A 20,661-nucleotide genomic window follows, 5' to 3' on the forward strand; every position below is an offset into this window, starting at 1 on the left:
CCATATGGGGAGACTGTGAACTCTAAACTAGGTGAATCCATTTCTGATGTTTTATTGTATTTGACAGGTTGCAACTTCTCCAACATCAAGGTAACTAAATACCCCACGATTATCTTTAACAATGTGGAAAGGTTTGAACTCTTTTTGACATCCTGTAGTCGTTACATCTTAACTCAGGCATTTCTTCTGGGTGCAGCACTGTTGCCTGCATACAGCCTTATACATGTAGGAACACAGAGGCTGGCTCAGTTTTCTAGATTGAAAGAGGAGATCAGGAGGTCAGAATTCAGTTCTTCCATGGCACTCACATGGGTCTCCCTTCTCACAAGCAGCATGTTTTGATTACAGCCCTGATGAGTAAACTTGGCATCATATGGTATTTCCTGGTCTCTCCCTACATTTCTGGCATCCATACCGGCTGAGAGACTGGAAAAATGGAAGCCATACCTGTCTGTCTTCACTTCCTTTGCTTGTAGTCTGACTGTAGAGTGTTCCTTTTGGCAAAGTCATTTCAAATGTGTGCCGTCTTGTCAGTCCTCCACCTGTAGTAGTTCACATGGGAAAACATCTGTGTCATGCCTGAAGGGTTTTGTTTGTTTGGTGTAAGGAGATGCCATTTTCTCCACAGTTAACTAACAGATCCACGAAGAGATGCTCCTTTAGGTTGGCTGTCAGGACTCCTCTCCCTCCTGTCCCCATCCCCCCTACGAAAATCTCCAGACTCCTCTCAAAAGGAGCCCTGATATGTGGCACATGGCTCGGTAATTATATTCCCACTGGGGTATGCACTTCTGTGCTTGTGCAGATTATTAATTCATTCCTCCTTTCCTCCCACCCTCCTTCCCTTCCTGTCCTTCCACAAATGGTTTTCAGTTGTCTGCTCTGTCCTTGATACGGCTAGAGATGCTGGGCATAAAGGAATGTTCAAAATAGACATGGCCCTGGGAATTCCCTGGCGGTCCAGTGGTTAGGACTCTGTGCTTCCACTGCAGGGGGCATGGGTTCCATTCTTGGTTGGGAAACTAAGATCATGCAAGCTGTGCGGGGAGGGCAAAAAAAAAAAAAAAAAACAGTGGAAAATAGACATGGCCTGAGGTCACTGACCTCATGGAGTTTACTTCTGAAGATCAACACATTAATAATGCTGGGACCTCTAATTGTGCTGGGTTCCGTAAAGGAGAAGAAGGGAGACATACTAGAAAGAATAGTTTTGTTTTGTTTTAAAGTTTTTTTTGATGTGGACCATTTTTAATGTCTTTATTGAATTTGTTACAGTATTGCTTCTGCTTCACCTTTTGGCCCTTTGGCCCCGAGGCGAGGCACGTGGGATCCCAGCTGCCCAGCCAGGGTTCAGACCCTCACCCCGGCATTGGAAGGCGAAGTCCCAACCACTGGACCGCCAGGGAGGTCCCTAGAAAGAATAGTCTGAATGCAGGAGAGAGGCTGATTCGGTTGATGGCTTGGGGAAGGCCTTTCTGTGGAAGTGATAGTTACGCTGAGACTTCAGGAATGAATACGTGTTTGCCCAGCAGAGAATGGGGAGGAGGATATTCCAGGCAGAGGGAACCACCTGGGCAAAGGAGGACTGCTTGTCGCTAATGGAGCATGCTTCCTGGATGCTGGGAAGCAGAAGCCTCCAGGTGCCTTTTAAGATGTGACCCTCCGTCCGCCCTCCTCCCCGTGTGGCTGGAGCCTGGGGGCTGGGGGAGGGTGGGAAATAGGTGAGCAGAGGTAGGGAGAGGCCTCATCCTGAGCTTCCTGTTTCACTGCAAGCGCCCTGAGGAGCCATTTAGAGGTAGAACCCACAATAGTACTTGGTGTGGGGTAGGCCTTCAGTAATTTAAAAACAGCAGAGACAACTGTACTGTTGAACGTGAGTCCTGGTAATACCTAGAAATGTGGGTTACCTACCAGGTAGTTTTATTCCTATTTCTGTTTTGTTCCTGAGGCTCAGCTAGTAATTGGCACATCCAGATTCAGCTCCACGTTTTTCTGTCTCTTGTCTTCTTTCTCTTACTGAGTTTTAAAATTTTATTTAGTTATTCTAATGTTCATTTTTAATATTTGAAGAACATGCTGCATATTAATTAATTAACGCCCCAGGTATATTAACTTGTACGTTTTTTGTAGGTTGTCACTGTTTTGGTTAGCCCTGTAGTAAACACGTTTGTTGGCTCTTACTTATTTATTTTTTTAAAAGGTCGTTTACTGGCTGGCTGTTTCTGGACCTGAACCCTCTCTGCAGTGCTGTCTTATTGTCACCAGGGGACGGCCCTTGGATTATAGAATATTTATCTTCTTGAGGGCGTTTGGTCTTTTTTAAATCAGAAAATATTAACAGACTGATGAAAGTTTAGTGTATTTTTCGTCCATTAAGTTTACACAATATATTTATCTTCTAACAGGTCATTTACCTGTTAATGACCTCTTTCTGTTAAAATTAAGAATGACAGTAGCTGTTAATTTGGATTTTTGGAGTTTAGTTGGCTAGATGAAAATTCATTATTTTAACATTTTATTGAAATATTCTTTGGACCTGATTCACATATTAGGAAATAGTTCAAAACTATATTAAATTATGTAGAGGGTAGCATAGCGTATGTATGCTAAAGAGTTTTTTCAGCCTGAATATGTTTCTATGAAATCTTCCTTCCCAAATGTATTGACATAAGCCCACTGAATACAAGTGTTAGCTCTATAGAATGTTCCCTTTTTTATATGGTTGGAGGGGAAAGAATAACCTGATATTGAAATTCGTCCGTTTTATGTGCTTTCCAGGATTCTTGAGCAAGAGGAGCACTTTCGGGCCAGAGATGATGATATCCTTGGGTCTGGTTGTGCAGAGGACTCCACTGATGTGTACAGCTCCCAGTTTGAAACCATTTTGGACAACACTTCTTTATACTACAGTGCTGAGTCCTTGGAGACTTTATATTCAGAGCCTGATAGCTATTTTAGCTTTGAAGTGCCCCTCACTCCCATGATACAACAGCGCATTAAAGAAGGTGGTCAGTTCCTGGAGAGGACATCAATGGGAGGACAGCAGGACGTCCTGAGCATCTCTGCAGATGGTGGAATAGTGATGGGCTATTCTGGTGGGAACACCAATGGGCTGAGTGGCTCCAGTAACTCCACCTACGCGAAAGGCACCCCAGAGATTGCTTTCTGGGGAAGGTACTGGTCCCATTCTCTTAATTTTGTGCTGGTGGTTTTTGTAGCAGTTTTTCTTTGGGAAATCTGAGTGTGGAACATATTTGAAAAGCATTTGGCTGGTTTCTGTGGATATAAGTGAATGATGTGAGTGAAAAGTAATTTGGGTTTTGGGGGCAGGTAGAGTACAATTTAGTGGTTTGCCAAATTGGCAACCTGTGGACATTCTATTTGGCAGTATTTCTTGTATTACCGTATGTAAATTGGATCCTGAACAAATACTTGTGGGTGATGAGTATGTATTGGCTCCCATGATGCAGCTTTGGTAGCAGTGGCCTGGTGCTGGGAAAAGGACACTGGGAGATCTTGGCTTTCATTCTGCCACTGGCATTGGTTGATTACTTGGGGCAGGTTGTTTGATTAGGCCAGAGATTCCTTGACTGTAAGTAGAGGGTGTTGGATTAGATGGTCACTATAATCTCTTTTGGCCGTTTGCTCTGTGAGGTCCCATTCTGCTGGGAAGTCTTCATGTTCCTGAGATGGTGGGGGAAGATCTAATTATATGGGTGCTTGGTAGAGCTGATCCCTTGGTCAACGCCATAAATACTTATTTTCTCTCTCTACTTTAGGATTTAACTCTCCCTAGAACACAAAATCACAAATTATGTAGGTTTTATGTGCTGTACCTGTCATTTAGTGATTCCCTGTCTCTTTATGGATTATCCAGCACTTCATCTCTTGTCATTCATCGTTCTAGGGTCATTTACCTGTCCTTCAGCATCTCCATAAGTGGGAAGAGAATGCTAAACTTCTTAATCATTTTATGAATTTAGTTTTAATATGTTTTTCCTGAATTAAAATGTGTCAATTCACATGTTTGGGGAGGTGCAGGGGAGGTTAAATGGGGATAAACTATTTTAAAGTTGTATGAAAAAATGTCAGTGTTTCTTTTTTTTAAAAGTCAGTATACATATTACAGATTTCTTTTTTTTTTAATATATAAATTTATTTATTTATTTTTGGCTGCGTTGGGTCTTCGTTGCTGCATGCGGGTTTTCTCTAGTTGCGGCGAGCAGGGGCTACTCTTCATTGTGGTGCACGTTCTTCTCATTGAGGTGGCCTCTCCTGTTGCGGAGCATGGGCTCTAGGCGTGTGGGCTCAGTAGTTGTGGCATGTGTGCTCAGTAGTTGTGGCTCGCAGGCTCTAGAGCCGCGGGCTCAGTAGTTGTGGCGCACGGGCTTAGTTGCTCCGCAGCATGTGGGATCTTCCCAGACCAGGGCTCGAACCCATGCCCCCTGCATTGGCAGGCAGATTCTTAACCACTGCACCACCAGGGAAGTCCCCATATTACAGATTTCTAATGAGCCTGTTTTTATGATCAGTCTGTTCTATGTTAAGTGTTTCCTATAAGCAGTTTATAGGTTTATAGTTCATTGGCTGAGCACATTCAAGACTGGCACATGGTAACGTTGCAGCTATGCATTTCCATGTGAAATAGACCATGGATGTTGGTTGTCTTCTTGGGTCACACAACTCTCAGAAGCAGAAGACCTTGGTCTGAATTTCTTGGACAAGCCACTTATTCTTTCTGAAACCCCCTTTATTTATTTGCACAGTAGGGTTAATGATACTTAGTATGCTGTGTGGCCATGTGATTTAAAGAGTTAATATAGATTAAAGCACCTAGCACAGTACCTGGTACCAAGTAAAAGCTGGAGCAAATGTGTGAATCAGAACTGGCTGATAAACCCGCATTTATACCCGATCTCTAAGAGGTGGTATCCCTGAGGGAAGGGGGGCATCCCTGAGAAGGGGGTGTTTCTAGAAGGGGCCAGAGAGAGGGGTGTCTCTGAGGGGACATCCTTGAGAGGGGGTGTCCCTGGGTGGATGGTGCTACTTTAGTCGTTTAGTTTCACCATCATCTCGGGTAACTGTAAGTTGTGGTAAAATGCAGATAATTTCATTGAAATTCCAATCCAACTTGCTGGAGTGAGTTGAAGTTGTCGGGGACCTGAGGTGTTTTTGGCTGAGAGGCCTTGCTGCAGAAGCCACAGGGAGGGTAAGTAAGTAAAGACAAGAAGTAAACATCAGCAAGTCAGAACAGGAAGGTGAAAGGTTTATCAAAAGTGTGGTTTGCACACTCAGAATAGGAAGCAGCCATCATTGGGGCCAGGGTGAGTGCCAGTCATTAGTAGGGCAGAGCTGGGTAGTTAAGAGAGAGTATTGGGGTAGGCTATAGTATTTTAGCATCTCAGATGTGGACAGTGGTATACTTCAGGCCAACTTGAGATAAGGTTTCAGCTGTGTTACCTGCATTGTCAAACCATGAGATCTTGCCCAGCCATGAGACCGAATTCCAGTACTGAATGAGAAGCATGTTAGATATGGGCTCTGGCACTGTCCACATGATTCCTGACCAGTGGTCATTCACCCTTCCTTGAGCACTGCTAGTGATGTGGACAGACCAGCTTGGCAAGGGCACGCCATTTGTGTTCTTCGACTTGGCATAAGATAATAAGCAGTTACAGGTGGAGGAGGTTTTTTGTTTGGTGATTCACGGTTAAAAATTAGGATGGGCTCAATCATTCTAAGAAATTTTAGGGAATCGGGAATAATTTTCATATTTTTCTCTACCTTCTCTGCCTTCTTGGTGCTTTGGAGAAGTTGTAGCACCAGAGGAATCGTGGGTTGAAGAATAATGATATTTTCCAGCTTAAAGGGGGTCTTAGATAACCCTGTTTTACAGTAAAGAATCTGAGTCCCAGTTGGGTGGGATAGAATTACCTGGTGACAGATCTTGCACCAGAATTCAAATTGCGTGACTCCTAGACCAGGTACATTGACTGTTCTAGGCTGCCTGGTTTCATATCTGTATTCTTTCTTTCGATCTAATTTCTCTCATGCCATATATTCATGGAGCCGTAAGTCTGAGTTGGTAATTGTAGAGCTGGTGGTTGTTGTTGGTGTATGTGTTCAATTTTAGAAAAAAATTTCCAAATTGTTATCTAAAAAAATGGTTCTGAAGAACCTAGGGGCAGGAGAGGAATAAAGACGCAGATGTAGAGAATGGGCTTGAGGACACAGGGAGGGGGAAGGGTAAGCTGGGACGAAGTGTGAGTGGCGTGGACATATATACACTACCAAATGTAAAACAGATAGCTAGTGGGAAGCAGCTGCATAGCACAGGGAGATCAGCTCTGTGCTTTGTGACCACCTAGAGGGGTGGGATAGGGAGGGTGGGAGGGAGATGTAAGAGGGAAGAGATATGGGGATATATGTATACATATAGCTGATTCACTTTGTTATATAAAGCAGCAACTAACACACCATTGTAAAGCAATTATACTCCAGTAAAGATGTTAAAAAAAAGAGAAAAAATTCCCAAATTGTTAATAAACCTGTCTCCATAAATTTTTTAATGTAATCAATGATCAGGCTTTTAAAAATTTCTTCTGCATTAAAACATCCCTCTGCAGAGGTAAGGAGTAGATACTGAGGTACTGAGTCTGTTAAGGAAGTCCAGACTAGGACGCTGACTGCACAACTGTCACCCCGATTGACTCCCTTCTGTTAGGCACTCAAGGCCAAAGTGTTTGGCTTCAAGGAGAAAAAAATTCATTTATTAATAAATGTTGTGATAAAGCAACACAGCAAAAGTGATAAATAAAACAAGTGCATGTGCTTAGCATTCCACCTGTACTCACTGGTCTCTCCTGTTTCCTTGGCAGTGGACTGGGGGGTCTGACTGTGTTGGATAAAGTGAACACTGAGGAAAGCACAAAGGAAAGGGAATGATAAGACTAATCTGCGCTGATAATGCTGCTTTGATTCTAGCTGGACTTGAACCAAGAAAATTAAGCCCATTCCTATTGAGGTACTGCTTTTGATGTATAAAGTATTAGACAGTATTATAAGATCACTTTAGGTTGTTTCTAAACACCATCTTATGTCCTATGCATCATATGTATTCCATAGGTTTTCTTTCTTTAGTAAAGACATGGTGCTTAATTCACACAATAAGCTAAGAGAAAGGAACATTAATGTTCTAATTTTCCAGGTAAGGAAACTGAGGCTCAGAGCAGTTGAGTAACTTGCTCAAAGTCACACAAATGGTAAGTGCCACACCCAGTATTTGAACCCAGGCAGTCAGGCTCCAGAGACCATTTATTTTTGATCTCAAAACAAAAATATTTTTGCTTGACATTGCCTAGGTATATTTTTAAATACTTTTCTATATCAGTATATGCTTTTACATCATTAAAGATTATTTCAGTGGGGGTATCTGACAGTGATTTCTTTTGAACACAGGATGACACTGTTCTCAATTGTGTTGCTTCCTGTAAGAAAGGTGGAGTGGTTGGGGAGGGTGACGAGGACCTGTGGCACTTCAACACACCTTAGTTCCCTCTCAGGAACACCTCCCAGGCCTGGATTTAGCCAGGCTTTGTGGCCAGAGCGGGACTGAGCTCCACGTAAGTCAAAGAAGAAAATACTTCAAATCTGTAATATTCTAGAATAGGGTTGGAAAGGACGTTTGTAGAGAGTATGTGTGCTGACTCTGTCTTTTAAAGGGTTATGTACCTTTGCAGTATCAAATAGATCGCTCATTATAAGCTGAAAACACCTCTTAAGATCCTGGAATCAGTTTGGCAGGAATAGTTAATTCTCTCAGGTGCTCTGAACACTGATGTTGACCAGAGAGCCGCATGCCAATGCGGAAATAGCTCACCCTGTGAATGTAACACAATAGTTTAATGAAGGAGCAAAGAGTAGCATCCCCTCCCTTTGTGGTCCAGCTGCAGAGCACTCAGGCTAGCTAGCGGGTTCAGTGGTGCTGTGTGGAATCCAGTCACGTGGCTCCAAAATTAGAAAGGATAATTAGAGACTTACAGATACCCAGGGCCAATGGGTTCCTTTGTGTCTGGGTGCTTCTCCCTCTCCGGCCCATCAGCTGAAGACTGCAGCTCCAGTCAGTAAGTCCTGACCTGAAGCCTGCAGGGCACAAATGTGGTCACTGTGACCATTAGCAGGGCTGAATATTGTTTATTTCTATGGAGCTTGGGTTTGGACAGATGGGAAAAGGGACAGCAAATACAGCCATATGGCAGGGATTTCTCTTTTGATTCTCTGAAATACACACAACTGCCTTTTAAGATTACATTTTTGGTGTAACAGATATATATACTCCACGTCTAGGCTTCCCAGTTTTTCTTTCGGAGAGCGCTCAGGATCCCGAGGAGCCCCGCAGAGGGGGTGGATTACGTCTGTGTGCAGCTCTTACGCCTGGGGAGTGCTCCGCTCAGTTGGGTCCACTCCAGCTGGTAGTTGCCGGTTTTCTGCCTTCTCACCTTTCTCAAATGAAGTGCAGACATTGGAAGTATCTTTTCTCTTCCTGTTTTTCTTTTTCTTTAGTGTCTTTCTGTCTAGGAAAAGTCACATGAAACAAGATTAGTACTTAGAGAAATTTGTTGAAGTGTGATTTCAAATACATTTTGACATCCCAACTTAAAACCTGCAGGTATTTAATTAAGTAATTAACTAATTAATTAATTATTATTTTTGGCCAGGCCACGCAACTTGTGGTGTCTTAGGTCCCCAACCAGGGATTGAACCTGGGCCCCGGCAGTGAGAGTGCTGAGTCCTAACGACTGGACCGCCAGGGAATTCCTTGCAGGTATTTTAGTATAATGTAAAATATTAAAATCATGTGACATTAGTTAAGCTGGTGACAGGAAAAGACCTTGATCTTGTGAACTTGTTTGGGGGGATCTGGCTGACCTCCTCTGTCCTCCAGGTGGGGAGCTCCTGCCTCTCAGGTTCATTCCTGCTGCTCTGGTGATCTCTTCAGGCCTTTTCTCTCATGTTTTAAAACTTGTTCTGTAGAAGATAGGTTCTTATTTTTCTCTTTCTAGCTTTCTGAAGCAGTTGTGATGATGATTTTTTTTTTTTTTCTTAACTGCAAAGGAGCCCCTGCTCATTGCTGAGGGCAGGGGCTCTCCTGGCTTCAGAGCCGGTCATATCTGGGTTCAGATCCTGCCTCAGGTACTTACTGGGGGTGTGATCTTGAGTAAGTTACAGAAAACCTGGGAACCTTTCCAAGTGTAAAATGGAATGAATAACACCTATTCAAAAGCAAATGAGATTAAGTGAAAAAAAATCAAGAATAGAAAATCAAGTGGTTTCACAATGCCTAGCATGTAGTAGGAGATAACTGTAAACTAATGATAATACGAACAGCAGTGGTAACCTGGAGAAGAGTTGTTATGCCAGTCTATCGCCTGCTCAGGCCCTGGGTCAGCCTCTGAGCTGTCTGAAACACCTGGTACTGGATGTCCTGAATAAAATTCAATGTACTGTGGTGGGGTGGCATAAATATGGGGATTTGGGATCAGAAGACAGGAGGTCAGATCATCCTCTCTACTGGCTGCTTGGTCCAGGGTAGGTTATTTCACTTCTAGGAACCTCCCATTCCTTACTGGTAAAATGGAAATAACCTTATCACCCAGTTTACAGTTCTGTTGTAAGAATTTGCTAAGTTCTAGTTTGTGGATATTCATTTTTATCATGAGTTTTGCAGTAGTCTGAGTAATAGTCTAAGGAATATAAGAAAATAAATAAGAAAAAGCCTGATAAAGAAGGAAAGACGCAAGAATTTGGTGAGTGTTTGAATCTAGGACACGGGGGCTGCATCAAGGTGACTGTGAGATTTCCAGTGTGGATGACTTACCAAGTCAGGAAACAATCAGCGGGAGTTGGGGGGAGCAGCAGGGTTTGTAAGAGGGCGCCTCCCAGTGGTGTCTGTTTACACAGATTGAATTTGAGGAGAGGGAGGACCCTTCATATGCAGAGACATGGAGTCACCATTTGGAGGGGAGGCTCGCAGTGAGCTCTGGGAGGGCGAGGAGCGGCTGAGGCCAGGCTGGAGAGAGGTGCACACGGGAGCCCTTTCTGATGCCACCTGGGTAGGACGTATGCCTCTGACCGGAGTTTCCAGGCGGCTCTTTGGTGCTCACCTTCAGTCCCCAGCAGTGTCCAATTGTCAGGGAGCCGGTGTGGCTGTCCTGTCAGGCAGGCCTGGCTCTGGCTCTGTGGGTTTGGCCTCTCCCTGTTTGCTGGGGTCTCTTGTATAACTCAGTGATGACTTCAGGAAATGGTCCTGGATTTGAAACAGGGTTTCCCAGAAGCATTCTAATTCTGTAGTTTAAACCTTAAGACATACAAAGTAGTGACCTGGACGTTGGTGTGAAGGGTGCTGTGGAGTGCTGGCTAAGTGGGTGATCTTTCATCCAAGACTATATTGCAAGACCTCAAATGATAGAGGACGTTGGAGTTACATGTTATTACAAGGAGAATCATAGCTCTAAATAAAAACTGGATTGGCGGTTATTTTAACTGGTCAGGGTGATGCAGCAATCTTTCTATTCATATATCAGTGCAATATTTAACTTTTAAAGGCAGCAATAACGTTTTCTCTCAGCAGAGGTCACTTAACACAAGACTTGCAACATTGGATGAGAAACGTTATCCATTGATCCGCTGGGGAAGAAAAAAGACAGAGACCTTCTCCAAATAAAGTTCTCTGAAAGTCTTTTACATAGAAGTACCAATTTATCAGAGCCCCAAATGGGTATCTTTCCAGTGCTTTAATCTTGTTTTTCTTTTTCTCCCGTGTGTCTTAGACACTTTCTGTAAACTGTATTAAATTGGCACAAGCTCCTAGCAGAGCCCTGCTATTCAGTACCATAGGGCCATGGTGCCAGGCAAGTTGAACATAATCTTTCTCATGCATGCTAATGAGGATTAATGTAAACTCCATCTAAACCATCTAGCGTCTAAATGTTAGAGAAATCCCTTGACAGCTTCTCATGCCCTTGTGCTTGGGCCTCTGTCCCCAGGCACTTTTCTCTGAATCTGGAATTAGGAGGCACTCTCCATGCTTTGCCACCACAGATTATGACTCTGCTGGTCGAGGGTGGTACCCAGGCAGTGACAGCTTCGGAAGCTTTTCGTGGAAAGATGCTCATGTTCAGCCTAAGTTGTCAACCTCTCATTTTTGAGCTTGTTAGAAATGTGTAATGCAGACCTCATCCCTGACCTACTCAGTCAAAATGTGTATTTTTTTAACAAATTGCCAGGTGATTCATGAGTACTTTAAAGTTTGAGAAGCACGGGAAACTGTTAAAGGCAGAATAAAAAGCTGAGTAAGACAGTCCATGTTCTCGGGGGCGGGGGGGGGGGCGGCAGGCCTGTTATATGTCACTGTGCTACTGACGGAGAAATTTCTTAACAGAGGTTCATAAAAGTGAGTGGCCCTGGCTATGAACTTTGAAATGATTTCTTGTGTCACCTTTGGTGTAGTGATCACAGGGTGCCCATTCCTGCTCTAGAAATATAGAGGTTGACCCATTTTCCTGCTAGGAAACAGTATGGTTTCCTAGTGAAGAGTGTGGGTTAAGTCAGACTGCTTTGGCTCATATTTTGTGAATTATCTCTACTAAACCTCAGCTTACTTATCTGGGAAAAGGGATAATAATTTACTGTCACTTGATGATTACTCAGAAAATGTTGGCTCTTATTTTCAGTAATAACACTGCTTGAACTGTTCTCTTTAAAACTTCCTCAGAGTCACCTGCTGTGAGTGTACCATGGTCAGATCAACTTAGGATGTTGTTTATCTGTAATAATAATTCTAAGAGCCTTAGATTACTTGAAGGTGAGGAGTTTTAATGATAGTTTATTTTCTTCATAATTATATAGCAGCTGCACCTCGACACAACGGTGACATTTTCTAGTCAAGAGTAGTAATATGAAATCTTTAGTATAGAGAAATTAAGAGGTATTGAATAATTATTATTGCGAAACAAAATTATAAATGTTCATTATTCACACTCCATTCACTTAGCAACTATTTTAGGGTTCATCATATAATATTACACTTAGGTCTGAGCCTGTCCCTCCTATTAGGCAGTGAACTTCACAAGTCTTTAGATTTAAGACTCAGAGAACCTGTTACAGAGTCCAGCACATGCTGGGTGCCCAGTTTTTGTTGAATGAGGAACTCAGTTAGCAGCTGCTCTATACTAGGTACTAGGTGTCTCCCAAAGAGGGGGCAGATAACTTACAGATCACCCTGGAACAGGGCCTAGTGGGTGGGGCACTAAGGTTCCGAGGCTAGGACTATTCCAGCATTGGCTTTGGAGGACCCGGTGGGTGTGTGGACATGGCTGTGGGCTGGGGGAGACTTTCCAGGTGGAGGTAGAGTTAGGAACATCTGCTTGGATTGGGGGCTTGAGAGTGGGGAGTTGAGGGCTTATTAATCTCTTTGCCTCCTGTTGTGTTAATTTTCTAGATTGAGGCCACTGAATCCACTTGAAAGGCAGTCATCATGCAGTTGACTTTTACAACTTCTGCACGTCCTAGGCACACCCAGAAGTGTAAAAGTTAATAAACACCTTCCATCTCGCCAGCCAATTTGAGAAATAAATTGTTGCAGTCAGTGCCTCTGTGGTCCCATCTCTCTTGTTCTCTTCCTAAAGGTCACCATGACCTGTGGGCGTGTATTGTGCCTATATAGGTGTGAACCCATAAACAATATATGATATTCTTTCACATGTTTCTGAACTTTATATAAGTGCTATCTTGTTTCCTTTTGTAACTCACTTATTTGCTCAACATTTCAAATTCATTCTTACTGATTCATAAAGCCCTAGTGTATTAATTATTTGGTGAATAATATTCATTGCATGAATATACACTGTAACTAATTTTCCCATTTGTCTAGTTATGAACATTTTGGCTGTCTTGTATTTTTGTTATTTTAAATGGCATGGCAGTGAACATTCTAATTAGTGGTTTATTGTGCACATGTGGAGAGTTTCTCTAGGCTAGGTATATATTTAGGAATAAAATTGCTGGACAGTAAGTTATAATCATTTTCTGGGTGAACCAAGGCATTCTTGAAAGGGCATATTACATTTTCTTTGAGAGTATGTAATTTTATCTACTTCTGTTTATAAAGTAATTTTTAGTTATTTTACCTCCTGATCCTTATAATTCCCAAATCCCAACAAAAATAGCAGGAGCTTAAAGAGAAAGCATGGGAAAAAAATGAAGCGAAACCAGTCTCCTCTCCCTTCAGGAGCTCTGATGTGGACTCTGTTATCCATTAGTTAGGCCTGGTGCGCGTCCATTCCGTCCGCCCCGCCCCCGCCCCCCACCCCCAAGTCCCGTAGGTTGCAGTTTCTCAGATGCCTTGGTGGCAGTTGTTGCCTGCGTCTGACAGCCCTGAGTGTTGTCTGTCCCCTTCTGGCCGTCTAAAGCAGGGTTTGAGCAAAAGGCCAAATGAGTCTTTTCATTTAAGGATAGCAGAAAAACAGAAACAAAACTAGAAAATAGGAAAACACAAATCACATAAAATTAAGTGTGAATTTTAACACAGGTGAATTTTATATAATATAAATGAATCAGATCTATTTATTGCCTATTTCAGCCATTCCCTTATAGCCAGAATGTGTGTGCTGTAGGAAATGATGGTCTTTAAAAATAGGACCTCAAAAACTGTAGTGCTACTTAAGAAAAACAATGCTGAGATTAACACTTTTTTTCTTCTTTTTCAAATGATGTTTGAAAGACAAACTCTCTTTCTCACATAAGCAGCAACCACTCCAGATAAGCTAGCACAGTTGTCCTTTCTCCCTGTAGTCAGCTGGCCTCCTGGCTTCTAAAGAGTTAAGCTGGAGGTTTGTGAGGTCATGCGTGGCTTCCCAGGATCTGGACTTCTGAAGCTCTCTTGGAGGGGGGCTGCCTGCGGAGAGGGGAGGCGGGGCAAGGGGAAGTACTCCTTCAGCTTCTTCAAGTTCTTACCCCGCAGCCCTGAGGGAACAGTGGCGTTCTGGGAGAATGTCGCTGCCCAGTCAGGGTGCAGCAGTCTGCGCTCCCAAAGGAAGCAGCTGTAGAAGTGCATTGAAAGAGCCCTTTCCGATGATGAAGTTCTGCTAAACAAATGGGACCAGGGGATGTTCTTTGTATTCGTGACAAAATTACGGGCAGGCTGTTTGCTGGCAAAGGTAACTGGAATTGACTTTATGTTCTTTGTCTGGTCCCAGGCAGTGCTGGATTATGTGTGATTGTACTTACAGAAAATTCCTTGGATTTTAAACTTTTATTTCAAGTGAAAAACATTGTAAGAAAGTCTTAGAAGAAACTTAGGAAAATGATAATTCCTGTATATTGTTTTCTAAACAAGGATGTCCGAAGTGCGGAGGGTGTATTTGTACAGGGCTGTGATGTTTGGGCAGTGAGATGCTCCCTTGATGGAGCTGTGCTGCCCTTTGAGGCCAGCAGGTGTTGCTCTGTGCTCCTGCACCCAGGGCGGTGCCAGCCGCCTTCTACTAAACTTCAGGCGTCGGGAGGTCACCAGCTTGAGCTTTGTCATTTCAGTGGAGTCCATTCTGACTGCTGCGCAAGGCTCCCACTCTTATTTTGGTGTATCACTGCTCTAAAGGGAAGTTGGCTGTGCTGTTAGTGTAGAGACATGATCTGTCTTAGAATTTGGCGTTGGTTTTGAAACTTCAAAGACTAGTCCGTTATCTAAAGAAAAAAGGTAAAGGGAGTTTTTATCTGGAGCTGAGGGAACGAGCTCCACAGTTCTCTCTGGGAAGGTCTCTCTTCATGTTCAGGCCAGGGCATATGCTGGGCAGCTCTAGGGTCAGATGGTGGAGAAGGGCCAGAGCCAGTGCGTTGATATTACTTCCATTCTTGAGATGCTTGGAGTTAAAAGATTCATGGACACCCCAAGGCCGGTGAGAACCTCAGGGCTTGGATGTCTGGGGTAGTCAGCTGAGTGTAATTGGTGTGTTGGTGAGTATGTATGAGCCTGGACTGAGGAGTCATAGTCTCAGCGGTTTAAGTTTTACCTCCGTTTCTTACCGTTTGACCTCTAGTGAGTTACTTCACTACCCTGACCCTCAGTCTCTTCACACGTGAAGTATGAACGGTGACCGGAGCGAGCACGGGGTGGCGGTTGTGAGGGTTAACAGAGGTGCAGTGCGTGGGCGAGTTCAGCAGCCTTTCTCCTGTCTTAGTCAGAGCTCAGCAAGTGTGAATAAAGCACGGCTATTACTGTGTTTAAGTCGTTCTCCCTTAGATCAGACGTGAGAGGGCCTGGGCCTGGGCCTGTAGACCGGTGGTCACAAACATGGACTTGTGGGTACGCTCACACAGTAAACGCGTCAGGGCTTCTTTGCGCCAGGGTTCCAGGCGGTGCCTCCTCAGCGCCTGTGGCCCCTTGCCCCGCCCTGCCCCCCTCCCCCAGTCATCTGTCAGATGGAGCCTTTGTGGAAGGCTCCACAGAGGGAGGGAGGAAGATGGGTAGATTGGTACAAAACCATCAACACTGTGAAAACGTCTTTATGCTCAAGTCCTTTCAGTGAGGGTTAGTTTCATCATCTTTGAACGGGGAGAACAGCACTGAGTGCACTCACGTGCCACTCAGGGGCCACGCAGCCCACACTGGGAGTGCAGTGGAAACGTTGTTGGGACCTGGCCGCTCCTTCTGGTTCTTCCTGTAGGTGCAGGTCGTGCTCTGCCTGGAGCGGTGGCCACTCTTACCGGGTTTTTCTATGTTCACAGGTTGACCCGCTCTGTCTTCATGCTCCAGGAGTTAGTGGCTGGGCGAAGCTCCTTAGCTCCTATTTCCTGGACTATAGCTTGTGGATGATGTCTTTTTTCCGTGGTTATTGAAGACATTAAATGAGATAAAATATGTGAAAATGCCTAACAATTTGTTTGCTCCTTTAAGAATTGCTCTATGTTTTTCCGTTACTATGAGGGGAAAAATCATACAATTTGTAAATGAGTCTCTTTTCCCCTGTTTTGCTTTTATAAAGGTTTCATGTCTAGATTAGTGTTTCTAAGGCTTTTGTTTAATTTAAAATAGTTTAGTCAGTTTCTGTTTGCCTGCATGACTTTCCAGTGCAGCTAATCCTTATAGCTTTTAAATTTAATTTTGAACTAGTTTTCAGAAATACAAAAGGAATATGTGCCGATGGTAACAATTCAAACTGAAGTCCCTGTGGTCCCACTTTGCCGAAGAGACCTCCTGATGGTTCGTAGGGTGTCCTTGCAAGGCATGGTCTGTGCAGCTCTTTGGGGACCAATTTTAAACTACCTTACAGTGTGAAAGCACAAACGATGGAAAGTTCTTTCGGAGTTGCCAGCCTCCTGAAACGTGGTTCCTCCCTACAGCTCTACCACGCAGCGCTGGAGTGTTTAGCAGCCCCTTGGAGGGCGCGCGCCTGCACAGCTGGGCTGTGTCACCAATGCTGAGTGCATTCGACAGGGCCAGCTGTAGCCACACCGTGGTTCCTGCCATCAGGCCAGAGTTCCTGCAGGAGAGTGAGCCATGGGCCTCTCTCAGCAGATGCCAGGGCTGACCCTGCTCTGAAAATGCCCAGTCCTGACGTTCTAGGGAGGCAGAGCCTGTGTTGGGTTCCAGCAGGGATATTAGTGATTATGTAGCTGGCCTGAGGGTGTGGTTCAGTCACCCCACTGGTGTACGGTTGTGTTTGGCTTTTTGTCATTAGTAACGTTGGGTTGAGGGAGCGTCAGAGAGGTGTGCTGAGTGTGGGCTTGGAAGATACGGGCTCAGCTGCCAGCCTGGCTGATTACCAGCTGTGAGCCGGGGCAGAGCTTCCTTGGTCCTCAGTTTCTTTACTTGGAAACTGGGACCATTGTGAGGTGTGAAGTAAAATAATGCACGTGACAGTGCTAGGTAGACTACGAAGTGCTCTGTGGATTCTTTAAGTCTCTTAAGTGTTTGGTGTCCTTGACCTTACCCAACCTCTTTGTGAGTATCGTGTGTCCCATCTGCTCCTGAGTGGTCCCGGCATGCCTACAGCCTGTCTTCAGAAGCAGGGCGGGCAACAGTTTCTGCGCTCAGCATGTTCTTCAACAAGCTACTCCCTTTTGTTGATTCAGCTGGTCCTCTGTGGAGGCCCTGCTTTTCAGCCAGGGAGACACTGGGGACTGAGGCCCAGAGCACCTCTGTTGGCCCAGCTCTGCTACTGATCCTGAGACCCAGTCACTTCCTCTCTTGATCCCTGCATGTCCTCATCTTTAAGACATTTGTATTTGACATGGAAATGATGATTCTCTTCCTTTTTCTGTCTTTCCTCAACCTTGCTGTGTCCATCAAATTACTGAACAATTTCTGCTTCCCCTTTTAAACAACTTGGGACAGTTATCCTCAAAAAGATAAGACAAGTGAGTAATGAGGCTGTGAACAGCAAGTTGAGGAATGCTGTGTTGACTTTTGAGCCCTAAATGTGGAAAAGGGTGATGGGGTGTTCAGGGTAAGTATCAAATTGTCCTGCCCATAAGCCACTGACCTTGACATTGGTTTGTTTTATATTCATCCAGAATTGGTCACCTTTGATTAGGGCTTCTGTGTCTCAGACCTGTTGTTATGGGAGCTGTGAGAACCTGAAGGGGAAGAGAAGGATGCCCTGGCAGCTGAAATGGAGATGCCACCAGGGGAAGAAATGGAGAATGAATTTCTTGGAGCTGGAGACAGTGATCCCTTTGGGTCAGGGAGGGCCTTTGGCCAGGCTGTGTGTGCGAGATGTTTGCGTTGCTGTGGTTTGGTTCTCAGTGCTATTCATCCATCCTGGTTTCCTAAGTTCTTTGTCTAAATCTTGTTGAATAGAGGAGCACATCTAGCAGGTGTGGACATTTTAGTCTGGCTTTCCCAGGACAAGACTGCATTTCTGGGTGACAGAATGACAGGGAAACATTTGTATTTCTTCAGTGTTTTGCTGCTAAAAGATAAGCAAAAAGACAGTTAAAAACTATCTCTGCAGCTTACAAATCAGAAGGCTCAGGACTGGCCCAGGTAAGGGGAGACAGTCACTGACCGCTGGAACTTGTATCTCTAGTGAGTCCCTTGGGGGACCCATCAGATGAGCCAGCTGTTAGAGACTCATGAGTTGTCCTTCTGGTTGAAATAGGTCACCTAGAGAGTTCCAGCACTTCTGGCTTTTAAGGCAGTGGTTGGTAGGAGGAACACAGATTTGTCTGTGATTGGCTGAATGATCTGAGTGTGTGACTGTGTGTTACAGGAATTATCTCTGCTCTAGACCCTTTCAGTTGCAATGTGAGTGAAGATTCTGTTGCTCAAGGCTTGACACTTCTTGCTAAATTCTGAAGGGTGGGGTCTCACAAACTGACCTACCATAAACGTTGTAACAAGCAGATCAGTATCTATTTAAGTGCCAGGTGTTATAAGTGCTGCTTCAGGATTGGAGGTGGGGACATGGCCAACAGGTTTAGAAGGTAATGGAGAGTACCAAAAGTAATGGAAATAAAAACAAAAATAAGCAAATGGGACCTAATGAAACTTAAAAGCCTTTGCAAGGCAAAGGAAACTACAAACAAGACAAAAAGACAACCCTCAGAATGGGAGAAAATATTTGCAAACAAATCAACAGACAAAGGATTAATCTCCAAAATATATAAACAGCTCATGCAGCTCAATATTAAAAAAACAGACAACCCAATCAAAAAATGGGCAGAAGACCTAAATAGACATTTCTCCAAAGAAGACATACAGATGGCCAAGAAGCACATGAAAAGCTGCTCAACATCACTAATTATTAGAGAAATGCAAATCAAAACTACAATGAGGTATCACCTCACACCAGTTAGAATGGGCATCATCAGAAAATCTACAAACAACAAATGCTGGAGAGGGTGGAGGGTGTGGAGAAAAGGGAACCCTCTTGCACTGTTGGTGGGAATGTAAATGGATACAGCCACTATGGAGAACAGTATGGAGGTTCCTTAAAAAGCTAAAAATAGAATTACCATGTGATCCATCAATCCCACTACTGGGCATATATCCAGAGAAAACCATAATTCAAAAAGACACATGCACCCCAATGTTCATTGCAGCACTATTTACAATAGCCAGGTCACGGAAGCTACCTAAATGCCCATCGACAGACGAATGGATAAAGAAGTTGTGGTACATATATACAATGGAATGTTACTCAGCCATAAAAGGAACGAAATTGGGCCATTTGTTGAGACATGGATGCAGCTAGAGACTGTCATGCAGAGTGAAGTAAGTCAGAAAGAGAAAAGCAAATATCATATATTAACGCATGTATGTGGAATGTAGAAAAATTGTACAGATGCACCGGTTTGCAGGGCAGAAATTGAGACACAGATGTAGAGAACAAACGTATGGACACCAAGGGGGGAAAGCTGTGAGAGGTGGGGATGGTGGTGTGATGAGTTGGGCGATTGGGGTTGACATGTATACACTGATGTGTATAAAATTGATAACTAATAAGAACCTGCTGTATAAAAAAATAAATAAAATAAAATTCAAAAAAACCTGACAAACATATGTGGCCAATGGTAACTTTTACACATACAGAATCTAGTCCTGTGGCAGCCATGAAAAAAAGAAAAGACACATGCACCCCAGTGTTCACTGCAGCACTATTTACAATAGCCAGGTCACGGAAGCAACCTAAATGCCCATCGACAGACGAATGGATACAGAAGATGTGGTACATATATACAATGGAATGTTACTCAGCCATGAAAAGGAACGAAATTGGGGCATTTGTAGAGACGTGGATGGATCTGGAGACTGTCATACAGAGTGAAGTAAGTCAGAAAGATAAAACAAATATCGTATATTAATGCATATATATGGAACCTAGAAAAATTGTACAGATGAACCGGTTTGCAGGGCAGAAATAGAGACACAGATGGAGAGAACAAACGTATGGACACCAAGGGGGAAAGTGGCAGGGGGGTGGCGGTGGGATGAGTTGGGAGATTGGGATTGACATGTATACACTAATATGTATAAAATGGATAATTAATAAGAACCTGCTGTATAAAAAATAAAATTCAAAAATTCAAAAAAAAAAAGGTAATGGAGAGTAAACCTAAGGAGGAAGTTGGTGTAAGGTGGATTTTGCCTTGAATTTTCTGGCATCTTGACCTTGCGAAGCTGGTGTATCCCATCCTTGGCTGTGACTTTGAATTCACCATGGAAATTGCATAGCTGAGCATTTTCTGAAGTTTAAAAACGAGGGAACTCAAAAGCCTCCACCTGAAAGACAGCCGAAGAATGTCACTTGTGGCATTTAACATAATGACAGACTGCTGAGCCCACGGCCCCACCTTCGCTGTGGGATTCTGTCATCCTGGGCTCCTCAGTTGGTAAGCAGTGTGGATTTCACAACCCATTCCTTGGAAAGAAACCTTTTCTTTTGAAATGAGAAAAACATTTTTGCTAACAAAATATTTTACTGGGAAATTTAGATTGAACAAAACAGATACCCACCACCACACACACACACACACACACACACACACACACACACACACACACAGATACACACAGACACACACACACCCCCCTCAGGCAGCCTCAGTGCAGCGTGTGAAGTGTCATCTTGCCCTGCTGCTCCTCCTGGGGAGCTGCCCCTCCTG

At 43.9% G+C, this 20,661-nt stretch overlaps 1 protein-coding gene across 2 annotated transcripts in view; it reads left to right on the top strand.

The window, feature by feature from the left end:
* PSD3 (pleckstrin and Sec7 domain containing 3) overlaps nucleotides 1-20,661 on the top strand; it is a 572,386-nt gene that overhangs the window by 187,518 nt on the left and 364,207 nt on the right. For both annotated transcript variants that reach the window (XM_022571390.2, XM_022571392.2), the window contains exon 4: nucleotides 2,779-3,174. In XM_022571390.2, coding sequence (XP_022427098.2) covers nucleotides 2,779-3,174 — 396 coding nt within the window. The remainder of the gene's footprint in view (nucleotides 1-2,778; nucleotides 3,175-20,661) is intronic.

Source organism: Delphinapterus leucas, chromosome 21 (genome assembly GCF_059928025.1).
Source record: "Delphinapterus leucas isolate spDelLeu-1000000601 "Yukka" chromosome 21, BTC_Dleu_Yukka2, whole genome shotgun sequence".
In the NCBI taxonomy this organism is placed as follows: Eukaryota; Metazoa; Chordata; class Mammalia; order Artiodactyla; family Monodontidae; genus Delphinapterus; species Delphinapterus leucas.